General features: G+C 52.6%; 1 protein-coding gene across 2 annotated transcripts in view; it reads left to right on the forward strand.

Moving 5' to 3' along the window:
• Window positions 1-13,403, forward strand: part of TOGARAM2 (TOG array regulator of axonemal microtubules 2) — a 54,882-nt gene that overhangs the window by 12,723 nt on the left and 28,756 nt on the right. For both annotated transcript variants that reach the window (XR_001886540.1, XM_017877023.1), the window contains exons 6-11: window positions 1,451-1,497; window positions 4,374-4,540; window positions 7,112-7,262; window positions 7,749-7,913; window positions 12,134-12,284; window positions 13,060-13,165. Coding sequence is in view for 1 of the 2 variants with exons in the window: in XM_017877023.1 (XP_017732512.1) it covers window positions 1,451-1,497; window positions 4,374-4,540; window positions 7,112-7,262; window positions 7,749-7,913; window positions 12,134-12,284; window positions 13,060-13,165 (787 nt within the window). In the remaining variant the exon portion in view is untranslated. The remainder of the gene's footprint in view (window positions 1-1,450; window positions 1,498-4,373; window positions 4,541-7,111; window positions 7,263-7,748; window positions 7,914-12,133; window positions 12,285-13,059; window positions 13,166-13,403) is intronic.

The raw sequence follows: 13,403 nt of genomic DNA on the forward strand, positions 1-13,403 counted from the left end.
GTGGGTGGAGGGAGGCGCACTTGGGGTGGCGGGAGGTGGGAGCCAGGCTGCTGCTCAGGGCCCCAGGGGCAAAGCAGACGTGTGAGGAGGATGAGGCTGGGCCTCAGAGAAGGGGGCGGCATCGGGGTTTTTGGCATCCTGTGCTCACCTCAGGCAGCCTGGGACCTCTGTGAGCTCATAGAAGCCAAGGGCAACCGTGTAGACTTTGACGCTCCACTTCCCTTCCCCGCCTGCCTCCAATCCTCTTAGTGCCGTTGGGCAGTGATTGGGCAGTGGTGGGTTACCATGGCAAAGGCCTAGGGGGTTGGCTTCCCAGTTACTATCTCCAGCCCACACAATCCCTCCCTGTGGGTCCACACCCAAGAGGCTGGGCCTGGCCCTGGGAGCAATGGTGAATCCCGGCTGATCTAGGCCCAGACTGAAGCTCTGCTCCTCCCATGGACCCAGGGTCCCCTGACCTCCACAGTCCCCAAGGGTCAGGGTTCCCCTGGATTCAGGCAGGCACTGAGGTGGGCTGTCCTACTGCTCTTCCTCCAGCCCGGCCTGGACTGTGATCCTCTGAGGCCAGAGCACGGGATGTTATGTTCCTGTCCTGTTGCTGTGGCTCGTTACTCCGTCATCCCCCTAGTGGGTCCTGATGTTCGCTGAGAAGGGAAAGCCATGTAGGATGCTGCAGGGCTGGTCTCCATGGGAACCTGAACTCCTGGAGGGCAGGGAGTGTCATGTCTTATTGATGCTCCATTCCCAGTGTCTAGAATGGTGCTTGACACATAGTAGGTCTTCACTAAATACCTGTTGAATAAGTAAATGGTGCTTCCAACTTAAGAAATTACAATTAAAACCAGTGCCAGGGATGCCACTGTTTTCCCTTCCTGTGGGTAATTGGGATTGAACTTCTGGTACAAAACAGTGGTGACTTCCTGTCACAGCAAAGGGGGTCAACCCCCCCAAGTCCCTGGGGGATGGGAGATGGGGGGATAGGGATTACAATCATGAGGAGTGGACTATTTAGGGGTCACTGAGCTCTCACGGGGTTGGGGCAGCTTGGAGAACTTGAGCTCAGTGCTCTCTGAGCTGAGAGGCAGTTTACCCTTGTCTGCTGCAGCTGCTGTCAGTTCCATAGGCCCAAGCAGCGCAGCGGGAGGGTGGAGGCTTCCTTTAAGCCAGCAGTTTCCGTGTGGGTGTTGGCCTCCTGGGGAATGGGTGAGCTGCACTGCCAGGAAATGGGGCTGAACTTGGCCTGGTGGTCAGTCTGCCCTTGTGTTTGCAGAGGGAGCTGTACCTCCTGCAGCTTGAATCCTGGGCCAAGAGCCTCTGCAGAGATAACAGTGCCCTCCCCTCTGTCCCCCGTCTTGGCCATTGCCCCATCCTGGAGCCACCCTGGGCTCCCCCAGCAGTGTCTCTGGCTGGCCGTCCCTCGTGATGCTTTTCTCTCCCCCATTCTTTTAAGATTGGCTCGGGAGAGTGGGCCTCGGGAGAAGACCCCTGCATCTGTGGGTACGTATTTTCCATGGACACCTCCCTTTGTTATTTGACTCTGTATTCCTGGGCTTGGTCATGGAAACAGAATTAGGGCCAGACGAGATCTGAGAGCTCTTGTGTCTGGGCCCTTCATTTCATAGCAGGAAGCTGAAGTCACCGGAGGTCTAACTGGAGGGTGGCAGCAGGCCCAGGCGAGGTGTGCAAGAGAAGTGACATTTATTGGCACCTGCTCTGGTACATCAGGTGTGTTGACGTACACCAGTTTGTGCAGCTTGCCACTGCCTCCATAAGAGAGATGATGCTTGCCGTGTGTGACAGACGAGCTGGCACACAAAGGCTCTGTGAGCAGGATGTTCTCCCTGGTTGCTGAGGCCTGTCAGGCTTGCAGTCAAGTTCCCATGGCTCCAAAGCTGGGGTCTTGACACATCAAGCAGCTGCCCCTTGCAGTGTGTTAAGCAAGTAGAGTATTCCTCACCTAGAGAATGAGAAGGTAAACCAGAGTCCACAAACAGCCAACCAGCCCCAGGAGCTTTAGCTGTCAGGGAATAGGGCCAGCACAGGATTGAGGCGAGGAGAGGGGACAGGGCAAGGCCTTTAAAGAGGGAGGAAGGATCCTTCCTGGATTGAACTCTATGGGGAGGTGGGACTGGTGGATGGAAGCTGAGCCTCTGCTGCAGGGTTGGGGAGCAGCACACTCCGAGCCCAGGCCATGGTAGGGAAGATTTGGAGACAGCCACTCTGCTGCCCGGCAGGAGGGGTGGCCACCCCAGGGCCAGCTTCCTGGCAGGTCACTCTGCTAATCAGCTCAGCTGGTGGGGCAGTTTAGGGAAGAGGGGTGGCTGTTGCCTAAGAGGCCCTGGGATCAAGACACAAAGCTGGGCCTGGCACAGAAACCTCTGCAGCAGCTGCTTCTCCCCGGCTCCCGGGCCAGGCTGCAGCAGGGTGAGCTCAGGCAGTCTGTGGCGAAATGCACTGGCACCCTGAGTGACCTTAAGAGCTAACCCAGAGGATGCTGGTGTGGAGGCTGGGCCAGGAGACCCCAGTCAGTAACCACTTCCTCCCCTGGCTCTCCAGCTTGCTGTTTGAGAACCAGGTCACCAGGGGTCTGTGGCAGGGACAGGCTGCTCAGACAAGGCTTTCCAGGGCATACTTTGGGGTACAGGTGAAGAAATGACATAAAAAGTACTAAGTCCTTAAAGGGCTCTCTGCCCTCTGGCTGGCAGCTGGGCTGACACAGCTGGGCTGACACTGCCCTCTATGTGCAACATGCCTAGTACATGGTAGGGGCTCACAGGGTCTTGTCTGAAGCTGGGGTCTTCCCCACATCTGTGGCATTCCTGCAGTCCTTGCCCTGGCCAGATGGTGCCTACCACGTGTGCCCTCTGCCCTGCCTCTTACCTCTGGGCAGATGAAGCTTCAAACCCCTCTTTCCCCCTTGGCCCTTGATCCTTCTCGCTGCACCAAGCAGAGGAATCCTTTGCAGAAGACACGGGCTGGGCAGAGGACCCGGGTGACCTGGGAGCTCCACAGGGGCCCCAGATGTAAGATGTCTTTTCCAGCCTCAGGCAGCCTCAGCTGGTGGCCCCATCTCAGCAGACCCCTGACTTGCAGGTTCACCAAGGATGGTGAGCTCAAAACACTGTGAGTGGCAGAAAACGAATGCACCTGTTTGAGCCCTGCCTTCATAATAAGAAATGTACCTTTAAAATCCGCTGATGGGGAAAATATGAGTGACAAAGCAATAATGTGGATTTGATGCCATCAAGTGGAAGTGAATGGGTATTTTATCCATCCCAAGAGCATTCGAAGGTTACTGGCTGTAGTAGCGTTCTCCAGAGGGATGGAACTAGTAGGATATATGTCTCTATATAAGGGAGTTTATTAGTGAGAATTGGCTCACACGATTACAAGGTGAAGTCCCACAAGAGGCCGTCTGCAAGCTGGGGAAGAGAGAGGCTGGTAGTGGCTCAGTCAAAGTTCGAAAGGCTCAAACCAGGGACGCCAACAGAGCAGCCTTCAGTCTGTGACCAAAGGTCCGGGAGCCCCTGGCGTGCCACTGGTGCAAGTCCCAGAGTCCAAAGGCCAAAGAACCTGGAGTCTGATGTTTAAGGGCAGGAGGAGTAGAAGGAAGCGTCCAGCAGGGGAGAAAGCAGGCAGCCAGAAGACCCGGCAAGCAAGGTGATCCCACCTTCTTCCATCTGCTTTGTTCTAGCTGTGATGGTAGCTAGCAGCTGATTGGATGGTGCCCACCCACATTGAGGGTGGGTCCTCCTCTCCCAGTCCACTGGCTCAAATGTCAATCTCCTCTGGCAACACCTTCACAGACACACCCAGAAACAATACTTTACCAGCTATGTAGGCATCCAATCCAGACGGCACCTATTAACCATCACACCGGCTCTCAGCTTTCCCATCTGTGAAATGAGACTGGACTAGTGTTAGTTCTCTGGTCCTGGCAACTCTGCCCTTTCCTGCTGCATCATGCTTTCAGGCAAGCCCACGGTCCTATGAAAGCATTAGTGGGCCCATTTTGTTTTTTCTTTTCCTGCCGTACAAACCTCCCAGGACAGATACACTTATATTCTCAGGAAATGTCTTACATCTCCTGGATAACACATCTGGCCCTGTTTCCCGCCCAGCCTCCCCACTCCCGCACCTATCTTGGAATAAAGTGTGCAGTGAATGAACGAATGGAGGGTGATGCTGGTCCACAGGTAGTCCGCCCCATGCCTGCCAGTGCTGTCCTGTATAGTAAACCTAACTCAGGTCTTGCTCCATCGAGGAAGAATTGAGGGTGCGGGGCTTAGCAGTAGAGTTGAGCCAGCCACAGGGTCAGTGAGCTCAGGAGGGACCTGGGTGTTTCAGCTCCACCCTTGTTCTCAACCCCTCAGAGCCAAAACCTTTGGCCTCACCCATCAGAGACAGGCCTGCCGCTGCCAAGAAGCCTGCCCTGCCTTTTTCTCAGTCTGCTCCCACGCTGACAGCCTTCTCCTTTGACCGTGCCGAAGAAGCCTGCCCTTTGCTGAAAGAAGAGGACCGGAAGGAGATCAGCACCAAGGTACCTGGGGAGCGGGAGGAGGAGGAAGTGGGGCTGGAGTGGACCACAGGCTGCATGAAGGCAAGCATCTGAAGAATTCAAGAGTGGTTCCAGCCACAGAGCAGAGCAAGGAGAATCTGAGGCAGCCACCCAAGTACTAAAGGCCAGAACCTGCAGCCGGGGTTGGGGTCGGGGCTGAAGAAAGGAAGAGAAAGGATATGGGCTGGAAGTGGGGTGGGGAACTAGGTGCAGGGAAGACTACAGAGGGTTGCTGAGGGGTAGGAGGGAGGAAAGAAGGAGGACAGGGAGCTTGCACAGGGCTCAGGAGGAAGCTGGATGTGGGGGAGAGAGCAGGAAGTCTTAGGTGAACTTGGCTGCGTGGTTTGAACTAACACCCAACATAGCAAATGAGAGGCAGCTGACTCAGGTCTGATCAGCCATGGGCTGTGCTCCACCGACTGGCGAATACCTCACACTTCTCAGGTGGCCTTGGAAGGTGGTCATTTCCCTGGCTTGAACGAATTTAGTGAAGCTTGGGGAGTCACTGTAGTGAGGAGCCTGTGCTCATTCTTTGAAACAGAGAACATTCCAGGTCAAGAAGCATATCTTGAAGGCCTCCTGGGTGAGTGTTCTCTGTGAGAGACTGGGTGGCTGTGTAAGTCATCACCACAGCCCCTCCCACCGTAGAGAGGACCACAGAACATGAAACACAAACATTCAGTGCAGCGAAATGAGCTCATCCTCCACCCCGCTTCTGCGCTCCCTCCCGTGGCCACATCGTAGGCCTTGGCATTCTAAAGTGTGCCCCCCACCATGGTCTCAATTTCAAGCATCCCATTGGCTCACCAACCTCTCCTGTTGTTCTGCTCAATCCAGCTAATCCTTCAGTTCCAACACTTGTTCCCTCTCTGGCATCAACGATATTCTCGTTGAAACGGGATCATTGCTATCAGCGTATTAGCTCTCTGTTACCTCTTATTTTAAGAAAGCAAAACAAAACCAAGACAAAATGATTGCTGCGTCTCTTTTCTCTCCTGAGTCCACGCTTAACAGGCATTAGTCCACACTCCCCACTGAAACTGCCCACGTTGGAGTCGCCAATGACCTTCATCTTCCCAAATGTAGCCACGGTTAGTCCTCGTCTACTTTGACCCCATCACAGCTTTTGACACGACTTGTGTCTCATCCTTGAATTCTCCAGCCAGGGATAGGGGTGAGGGGTGGCTCTTTTTTGGTTCTGACTACATGAAAGGCAGCTCCTTTCCAGCCCTTCTTGGCTGCCGCCTCCTCATCTCCCCGACCTCTGGATGCTGGAACTCCCCCAGCGCTCAGCCCTCTGGCCTCTCGTCTATTTATACTGACCCGCTAGATCCTCATCCAGTCCAGACATTAAGTACCATCTCTATGCTGAGGACTCCCACACCTCCCTCGCCAGCCTAGACCTTCCCTTGACCTCCAGACTAACATATTTAGCTGCTACTCAATATCTCTGCTTAAGTGCCTAATTATACTTCCAACTGACTGTGTCTAAAACTCAACCCTTGAATGCTCACCTCACAAAACCTCCTGTCTCCCCAGGGGACCCACTCATCTCCAGCCTTCCGGTGGCTCAGGTCAACCATCTCGGGCATCCTTGGCTCCTCTCTTCCTCTCTTGCCCTGCACCTCATATATCAGTGAAGAGAGTGAGCTACACCCTAGAAGCATGTTCAGAATCTGCCCACCCCACCACCCCCCATCGCCATCCAAGCCCCGCCACCTCTTGACTGGATGTTCAGCTGCCTCCTAACCACTCTTCCTGCTTCCAGTGTGAGGCTAGCTGCAGACTCTTCCTGTGCAGCAGCTGGCATGAGCCTCAGAGAAATGGAAGTTGGAACGTTCTGTGGATGTGGAAGATATTATCATTGAGAAGGGTGAAGGGAATACAGGAAGTCTTGGTTCTATTTTGACAACTTACGAGTTGTTCTTGCGTCTTAAATGATTTCAAAATAAAAATTGTAAAAAACAACACTTAGAGACAGCCCCCAACAGTGGAAGTCAGATCATGTCACTCCTCTGCTCAAAACCTTGAACGGCTTCCTGTGTCCTTCAGAGGAGAAGCCCAGTCCTTTCCTTGACCCATGTGATGTGGATCCTGCCCAATCTTGTGTCCTGTCACTTCTCTGACTCAGAGAGCTCAGCCAGTGTCCACCCCCCGACTGTCCCCAACCAGCCAAGCACATCTGGCCTCAGAGCTTTTGCACTCAATCCCTCTGCTTTGAACACTTCTCTCCTAGAAATCTGTGGGGCTGGTCTCCTTCCTTTATTTCTGTCTCCACTTAAGCTTCACCTCCTCGGGGAGTCCCTCAGGACCTTCTAGGCTAAAAGCCACTGTCATCTCTGTCTCTTTTCTTTCAGTACATGCTGCCTGATATCAGCATTCGGCCTGTTTATTGTCTCTCCCCCACACCTCGAAGCTCTTAAGGTGCAAGGATTTGTCTTTTTTCTACACTTCCAGGACAGCAGTGGGCACACAGGAGACATATTTTTGATGACTGAATGTTGATGATTGAATGATTGGAGGTTAATAGAGTTTGCCTTGACCTTGTGCCAGATCCAAGTCACCATCTCCAAGTCCGCCCGGGAGAAGATGCGGCTGAAGCAGACAAAGGAGATGGAGCTGCTCCGGAGGCCGGAGGAGCCCAGGACAGAGCGGGGGCTCACTCCCCAGGGCCTGGGCTCCCGGAGAGCCTTCATGAAGGAAGGTACTGGGTGCCTGGTGTGGGATTTGCTCAGGCTGAGGGAGCTGAGTCTACTCTCTCATAGCCTGCTAATGGGCCCATTTTCTTTTTCAAAGTTTTTATTATTATTTATGTATTTATTTAGAGATGGGGCCTCGCTCTGTGGCCCAGGCTAAAGGGCAGTGACACCATCACAGCTCACCCCAGCCTCAAACTCTTGGGCTCAAGGGATCCTCCCACCTCAGCCTCCCAGGTAGTGGGAAATACAGATGTGTGCTACCATGCCTGGCTAATTTTTTAAAATTTTCTGTAGAGATGGGCATTTCCCTTTGTTGCCTAGGCTGGTCTTGAACTGCTGGCCTCAAGCCATCCTCCTACCTCAGCCTCCCAACACGTTGGGGGTACTGGCATGAGCTACCGTGGCCAGCCATGGGCCCATTTTCAAAGGAGGACATTGAGGCCAGGGGAAAACAGACCTGCTTAGTCCTAGGGCTTTCTCTGTGTCCACAGGCCTCCTTCCCCTCCGAGGCAGCGGGACCCTGTCTGTGCCCACTAGGCCATGTGGCCCACGCAGAAAGGATGTCAGCATTATCCTGAGGAAGCAGGCCAGCCGGACCTCCCTACCCAGCATTCCCGTCAGCCAGCAGGAGCCCCGCTTTGTCCGCCACGCCTCAGGTGGGCAGGCCCAACTGGCAGGCACATGTGTCCCTCTGCCCATGCTGCCTCGGGATGCCCTGAGGCACGGCAAAGGTGACCTCGGTGGCTTTGCTTCCACCCCTTGTCCATGTTAGACCAGGAGGCAGCCTGGGGTGGTGGCTGCCTTGCCAGAGAGAGAAACAGTGTCAGGGACTCATCATTGTCTACAGGCTGGGCTGCGGACCCAGGATATCACAACTGGAGTTGTGATGTGCCCAGCCTGTGTGACATGTCCTGGAGGAGTGACCAGTGCACCAGGGCCAAAGACACTAGACAACAGCCCCCAAGGAAGCAGCTGAGAACAGCAGAAAGAGGATGAGAGGATTGGGGAAGACCTCAGTTTCTTTCCTGTTGCTTCATAAAATGTCAGGGCTGGACAGCACTAGCTACAGACAGGAATCAGAGGGTCCAGAGCTTCTACCAGGGCACCTCAGGAATCATGTCTGGGACATGGGGACGTTCTGTCCCCATTCTACCAGGCGAGTTTCTATTTTGCCTCATTTTTTTTTTTTTGTATACTGGGCATTCATGTGAGATTTCATTTGGAAAGATTTTGCTACTGAAAAAAACTTAAAAACAGTCAGCTTGGTTCAGAGTTTCTTTAAGTGTGGGATGTGATGGTAAATGATCATAGACTAGATCATAGACATATAATTTCCATGCTATAAATAATGCCAGCTCACCTCCCTTTTCAATTCTCTTTCTATCCTTTCAGTTGTCTCAAGTAGAAAGTCTGAATTGGGTGCTAGTCTTTAGCACCTCTCTTTTTATTTTTATTTTATTATTTTTTATAAAGAAAAGAGGTTTAATTGGTTTATAGTTCCACAGGCTATACAGGAACCATAGTCGTTTCTGCTGCTGGGGAGGCCTCAGGAAAGTTACAATCATGGTAGCACCTGTCTTTTTAAACAAAGAGATCCTCTTTCAGGCTCAAAGACAGAAGCTGCCTGCAAATTTTTTAGCTAGAGTTTTTAACAATGTTTTACTTTCATCGTAAATATCTATCATATTCTATGACAATGTTAGTTTATGGTAGTGACAGAAAGTTCCCTTTGGAGTTAAATTCTTTAGGATTTGAAATTCTTTTGTGATTTGAAGAAAAGTACAATGTAAATGAAAGGACAGGCTATTGAAAGATATGGCAAACATCATGAAAGTGGTATTTGGATGATATGATTGATCCTGAGAACTATTGATCTATATAACCCAACCCACTCTTTTTTTTTTTTTTTTTTTTTTTTTAAGACAGAGTCTCACTCTGTTGCCCAGGCTGGAGTGCAGTGGTGTGATCTCTGCTCACGGCAACCTCCACCTCCTGGGTTCAAGTGATCCTGCCTCAGCCTCCTGAGTAGCTGGGACTTCAGGTGCCCACCACCATGGCCCAATTAATTTTTGTATTTTAGTAGAGATGGGGTTTCACCATATTGGCCAGGCTGGTCTCGAACTTTGACCTCAAGTGATTTGCCCACCTCAGCCTCCCAAAGTGCTGGGATTACAGGTGTGAGCAACCATGCCTGGCCAACCCACTCATTTTACAGCAGCAGAACTGAAACCTAGTGATGTAAAGGCCACCCAAGGTCACTCAAGGTCATGGTGCCCGGTAGTACCACCATCTAAAGATCACTAGACTGAGACTTTGGCTAGTGATGCTTGACCCAGGATAGTCTGTTGTCCCTCTTTATTTGAACTGTTTATGTTTGGCAGGTGAGCAGGTAGGCAGAAATAAAATCAAGTAGGTTAGGTTGTTGGAGTTAGGAAAAAAAGGCCAACATTCTCCTTTTACAACCATCCTGGAAGCTGCATTCGAATCCTCCTCATCTTCCTCTCTCCTCACAGTGAATGAAGAATCCCTTAACTTGCTTTATAGTTTGGGTTTTTAGTCTGGCTGGAAATGATAGTATTTCAGGATTGTAAACCTGCTTGTCCTCCTGATTCTCCTAATATGTCCTGTGAGGGTGTTGGAAATAAGAGCTAGGAGTCACAAAGAAAATGAGCACTCAAATAAAGGATTTCCTCAGCGAGGCAAATTTGCTTCCGCAGAAGGCTGCTGCTCATTCTTCTGGTGTGCGAGAGCACACCCAACAAAGGAGGGAAGCGGTTTTTATCCCTAACGCAGTCAGTCCCTACTACTGTGTCCGGTCTCCATTGCCTGGGGTCAGACAGCACAATCTAAGCTGATCCCGACTGGCTACTTCAAATGGGGGGTGGGGTGGGGTGGGGCTCTAGCGGCGGGAAGAGCAGTTTTGGAACTAAGGGACGTCAAATAAGGATCAGATGTGGGTTGTTACAGATTGGTAACTGATGTGGGTCACAGATTGGGAATGGCTGGAAAGTTGTTTACCGTAACTAGGGGCAAGGCGGCAAGGAAGTTAAGCTTTGAAAATAGAGGACAGGTGGGAACTTTGAAGAGGAACTCACTGTTTCCAACAAGGAGCTGGCCTTTCTTGGGAGACTGGGTTGGTTTAGGTGAGCTCAGCTCAGGATCTGTTCAATTTCTTCTGTTTTGTGTGTGAAAAATAGAAATGACTGAACCAGAAGTCACAAATATGAACCTGACAGGAAAGCTGTCAGACACAGGGCAAAGGGGGAGGCCACACAAGCCCTCAAGACACTGGAGGCTGGAGTCCCCCTGCCAATGCCTTTTGTGGGTTTGTTTTTAAGTCCCGTGGATGCTAAATGCCCCTGCAGGGTGTGGTGAAGGCGGGGAAGGGGGGCAGCGGGGCAGGAGGCTGGATTGCTCTCTCCAGAAGACTGAGCCTCTTTGTGAGAGTGTTGCAGACAGCATGTCATTCATGTCCGTGCTGCCCAGGGAAGGACGGGCAGGTTGGATGTTACCTTCTGCCTTTCAGAGAGTGACTGAAAGAACTGATTAAGAGACCGTTCCACTTGCCAAGGGCAGTGCTGAAAAGAGAGTCCAAGAGTGAGGGCTTTGTGTCTCCACTTTTTTTTTTTTTTAAATCCCCGAGACTGAATCTCATTCTGTCACCCAGGCTGGAATGCAGTGACATGGTCTCGGCTCACTGCAATCTACACTTCCTGAATTCAAGTGAATTCTCCTGCCTCAGCCTCCCAAGTATTTGGGATTACAGGCATGTACCACTATGCCCAGCTAAGTTTTGTATTTTTAGTAGAGACAGGGTTTCACCATGTTGGGCAGGCTAGTCTTGAACTCCTGACCTCAGCTGATCTGTCTGCCTTGGCCTCCCAAAGTGCTAGGATTACAGGTGTGAGCTACTGTGCCCGGCTGTGCCTCCACGTTCAGTAAAGGGCTTCTTCTCCACTCAGACTTGCCCAGTACCTCCAGATGTACTGTGATGAAAATCATCCTGGTGGAGGTGAAACTCAGAAGAAAACTTGTCAGGAAGGAAGATGTGGTAGTGAGAGCTCTGGACTGGGAAGGGAACCTTCTTGTCCTGGCTGTGCTGACAGAGGAGCCGAGGGGCTATGGAGGGTCCCCCACCCTCTCTGGTCCTCTGAGACCTCAACTGTGTGATCAGGGCATTTGGCTAGACAGAGGCCCTGTAAGATTCCTTCCTGTCCTAGGAGTTTCTGATTCCAGCATCTGTCCGCAGGGCAGGAGAGCCTAGAAAACATGACAACCTGCTTGTTGTGGGTTGCTGCGTGTGTGGCTGCATCTGGACCATGTGGGTGCCAGTTAGCTACATTGCCTTCCTCCAGCCATCTGCTCTTGGACCCTTCCCTGCTCATGGGCAACCTCACAAAAGGCTGGATAGCAGGAGGGAAGGAGGAGGCACTGACCACATGGGCCTCTGGTTGGGGATGAGGTTAGACTGCCACCAAAGTCACCAAAGTGAGTAGGGAGATCATTCATTGATGGCTGAGGGGGCCCCACCCCACCACAGATGGGGCAGGTTTGGAGGTGTCCCCCTGACTGGGGGGGTTTTGTCCCATGACATCACGTGGCTTATCACAAGTCTGTTTATAAGAATCGCATTGGCAAGGGCAGGAAGGGGAAAAGTCAGCCAAAGGTAGAGTGAGGAGGTCTTTATGGTTCCTGGGGAGGGAAGCCCAGGTGCTGGGTTCTTAGCCTCACCAGGCACTTCCCCTTGTACACCCTCCCTGTTAGGTGGGCTCACGGTGGTGGCATGGCCTCCCAAGGTGAGCAGTGGGAGGAGCGGCCACTCAGGCTCTTGCCTGTCCTGCTGTGTGAAGCCTGTTGTTTTTTCCTGTGAATGCAGCTAACTCATTACCTGCGGTGCTCACACTGGGTTCTCCTGAATGGGAAGAAGAGGAGGAGATGGATCTTAGAGCCTGTAAGGAGTTGAGGCCTTTCTCGAACCCAGAGCTGGGGCTGATGGATGCACTCCAGTGCCTCAACAGCAGTGACTGGTGAGGAGATGCCTCCCCCATGTGCTGTGTTCTGGCCAGAAGCAGGGGCTGTTGCAGAATAGCTTCTGCCCCTCAACTTCCCTCCTCTCCCACTCTGGGGTTCCAGCACCACGGAGGGTAAAAGCCAGTTTGGAGGGGGGACTGTGTGCATGCATATAGATATGTGTGTGTTTATGTGCATGTGTGCATGACTGTGTGGTGTTCCTGGCTTCATGTGCGTGCCCTGGGACCCTCCAAGCAGCCTATGCATGGCTCTGTGGTGTGCCAAAGCCAGGCATGGCAAGGATGCATTTGATTCCACTCTGGGGCCCAGGAAAGACCACAACCCTTTATTTCTCTGAATGAAATTGAATCTGCTCCAAGCGCTCCTCCCACTGTGGGGACACAGGACCGTGGTCATGAGCAAAGCAATGCCTCGGGCTCCAGAACGTTTGTGAGGAGCCCTCCCTGCCTTTAGTCCTCCCTGTTCAAGTGCCTCTTATTGAAGGTGTTGGCTTTGCGTCAAGGACCCAGCTAGGTCCTGGGGGTGGGCTTCCATACAGCACTGTCAGAGCTGAGGGCTGGCCAGAGGCCACATAAAACTGGCTTTTACTGAGTGGTTAGGATTCCAGGCCAGGGTGTTACCCCAGGAAACTCTACTCTGAGGCCATGGAATGGCACCCTGCTGCGGGTGATGGTGGACTGTGATGCTGTGTGATGTGGGGCCCCTAGTCTGCAGAGGGGTGGGGCTCCTTCCTCCCCACCGCCTGCAACAGGGCCTGGCCTTGCTTCTCAGGCAGATGAAGGAGAAGGGGCTGGTGAGCATCCAACGCCTGGCAGCCTGTCACTCAGAGGTCCTCACCGGGAGGCTGCACGATGTGTGCTTGGCGGTGACTGGGGAGGTGAGGCCCCCCAGCCTGTGTGCTGTGCATTTGGCCCCACCGCGGCTACTCGATGCAATCCACTAGCAGCTGTGGAGGGGCTGTGGCTCCAAGAACATGGGGATCCCTGCCTATTTCTCAGCCTTCAGCCACTGAGGTAGGAGGTAGCCACCCATTTCTCAGTTTGGAAAACAGGCCTGGGGTTTCCTTATTTGTAATCTTTGGGAATGGAAACAATTCGAATCCTATGTGCCCATGT

This window comes from Rhinopithecus bieti, unplaced genomic scaffold, assembly GCF_001698545.2.
Source record: "Rhinopithecus bieti isolate Rb0 unplaced genomic scaffold, ASM169854v2 scaffold_7681, whole genome shotgun sequence".
Classification (NCBI taxonomy): Eukaryota; Metazoa; Chordata; class Mammalia; order Primates; family Cercopithecidae; genus Rhinopithecus; species Rhinopithecus bieti.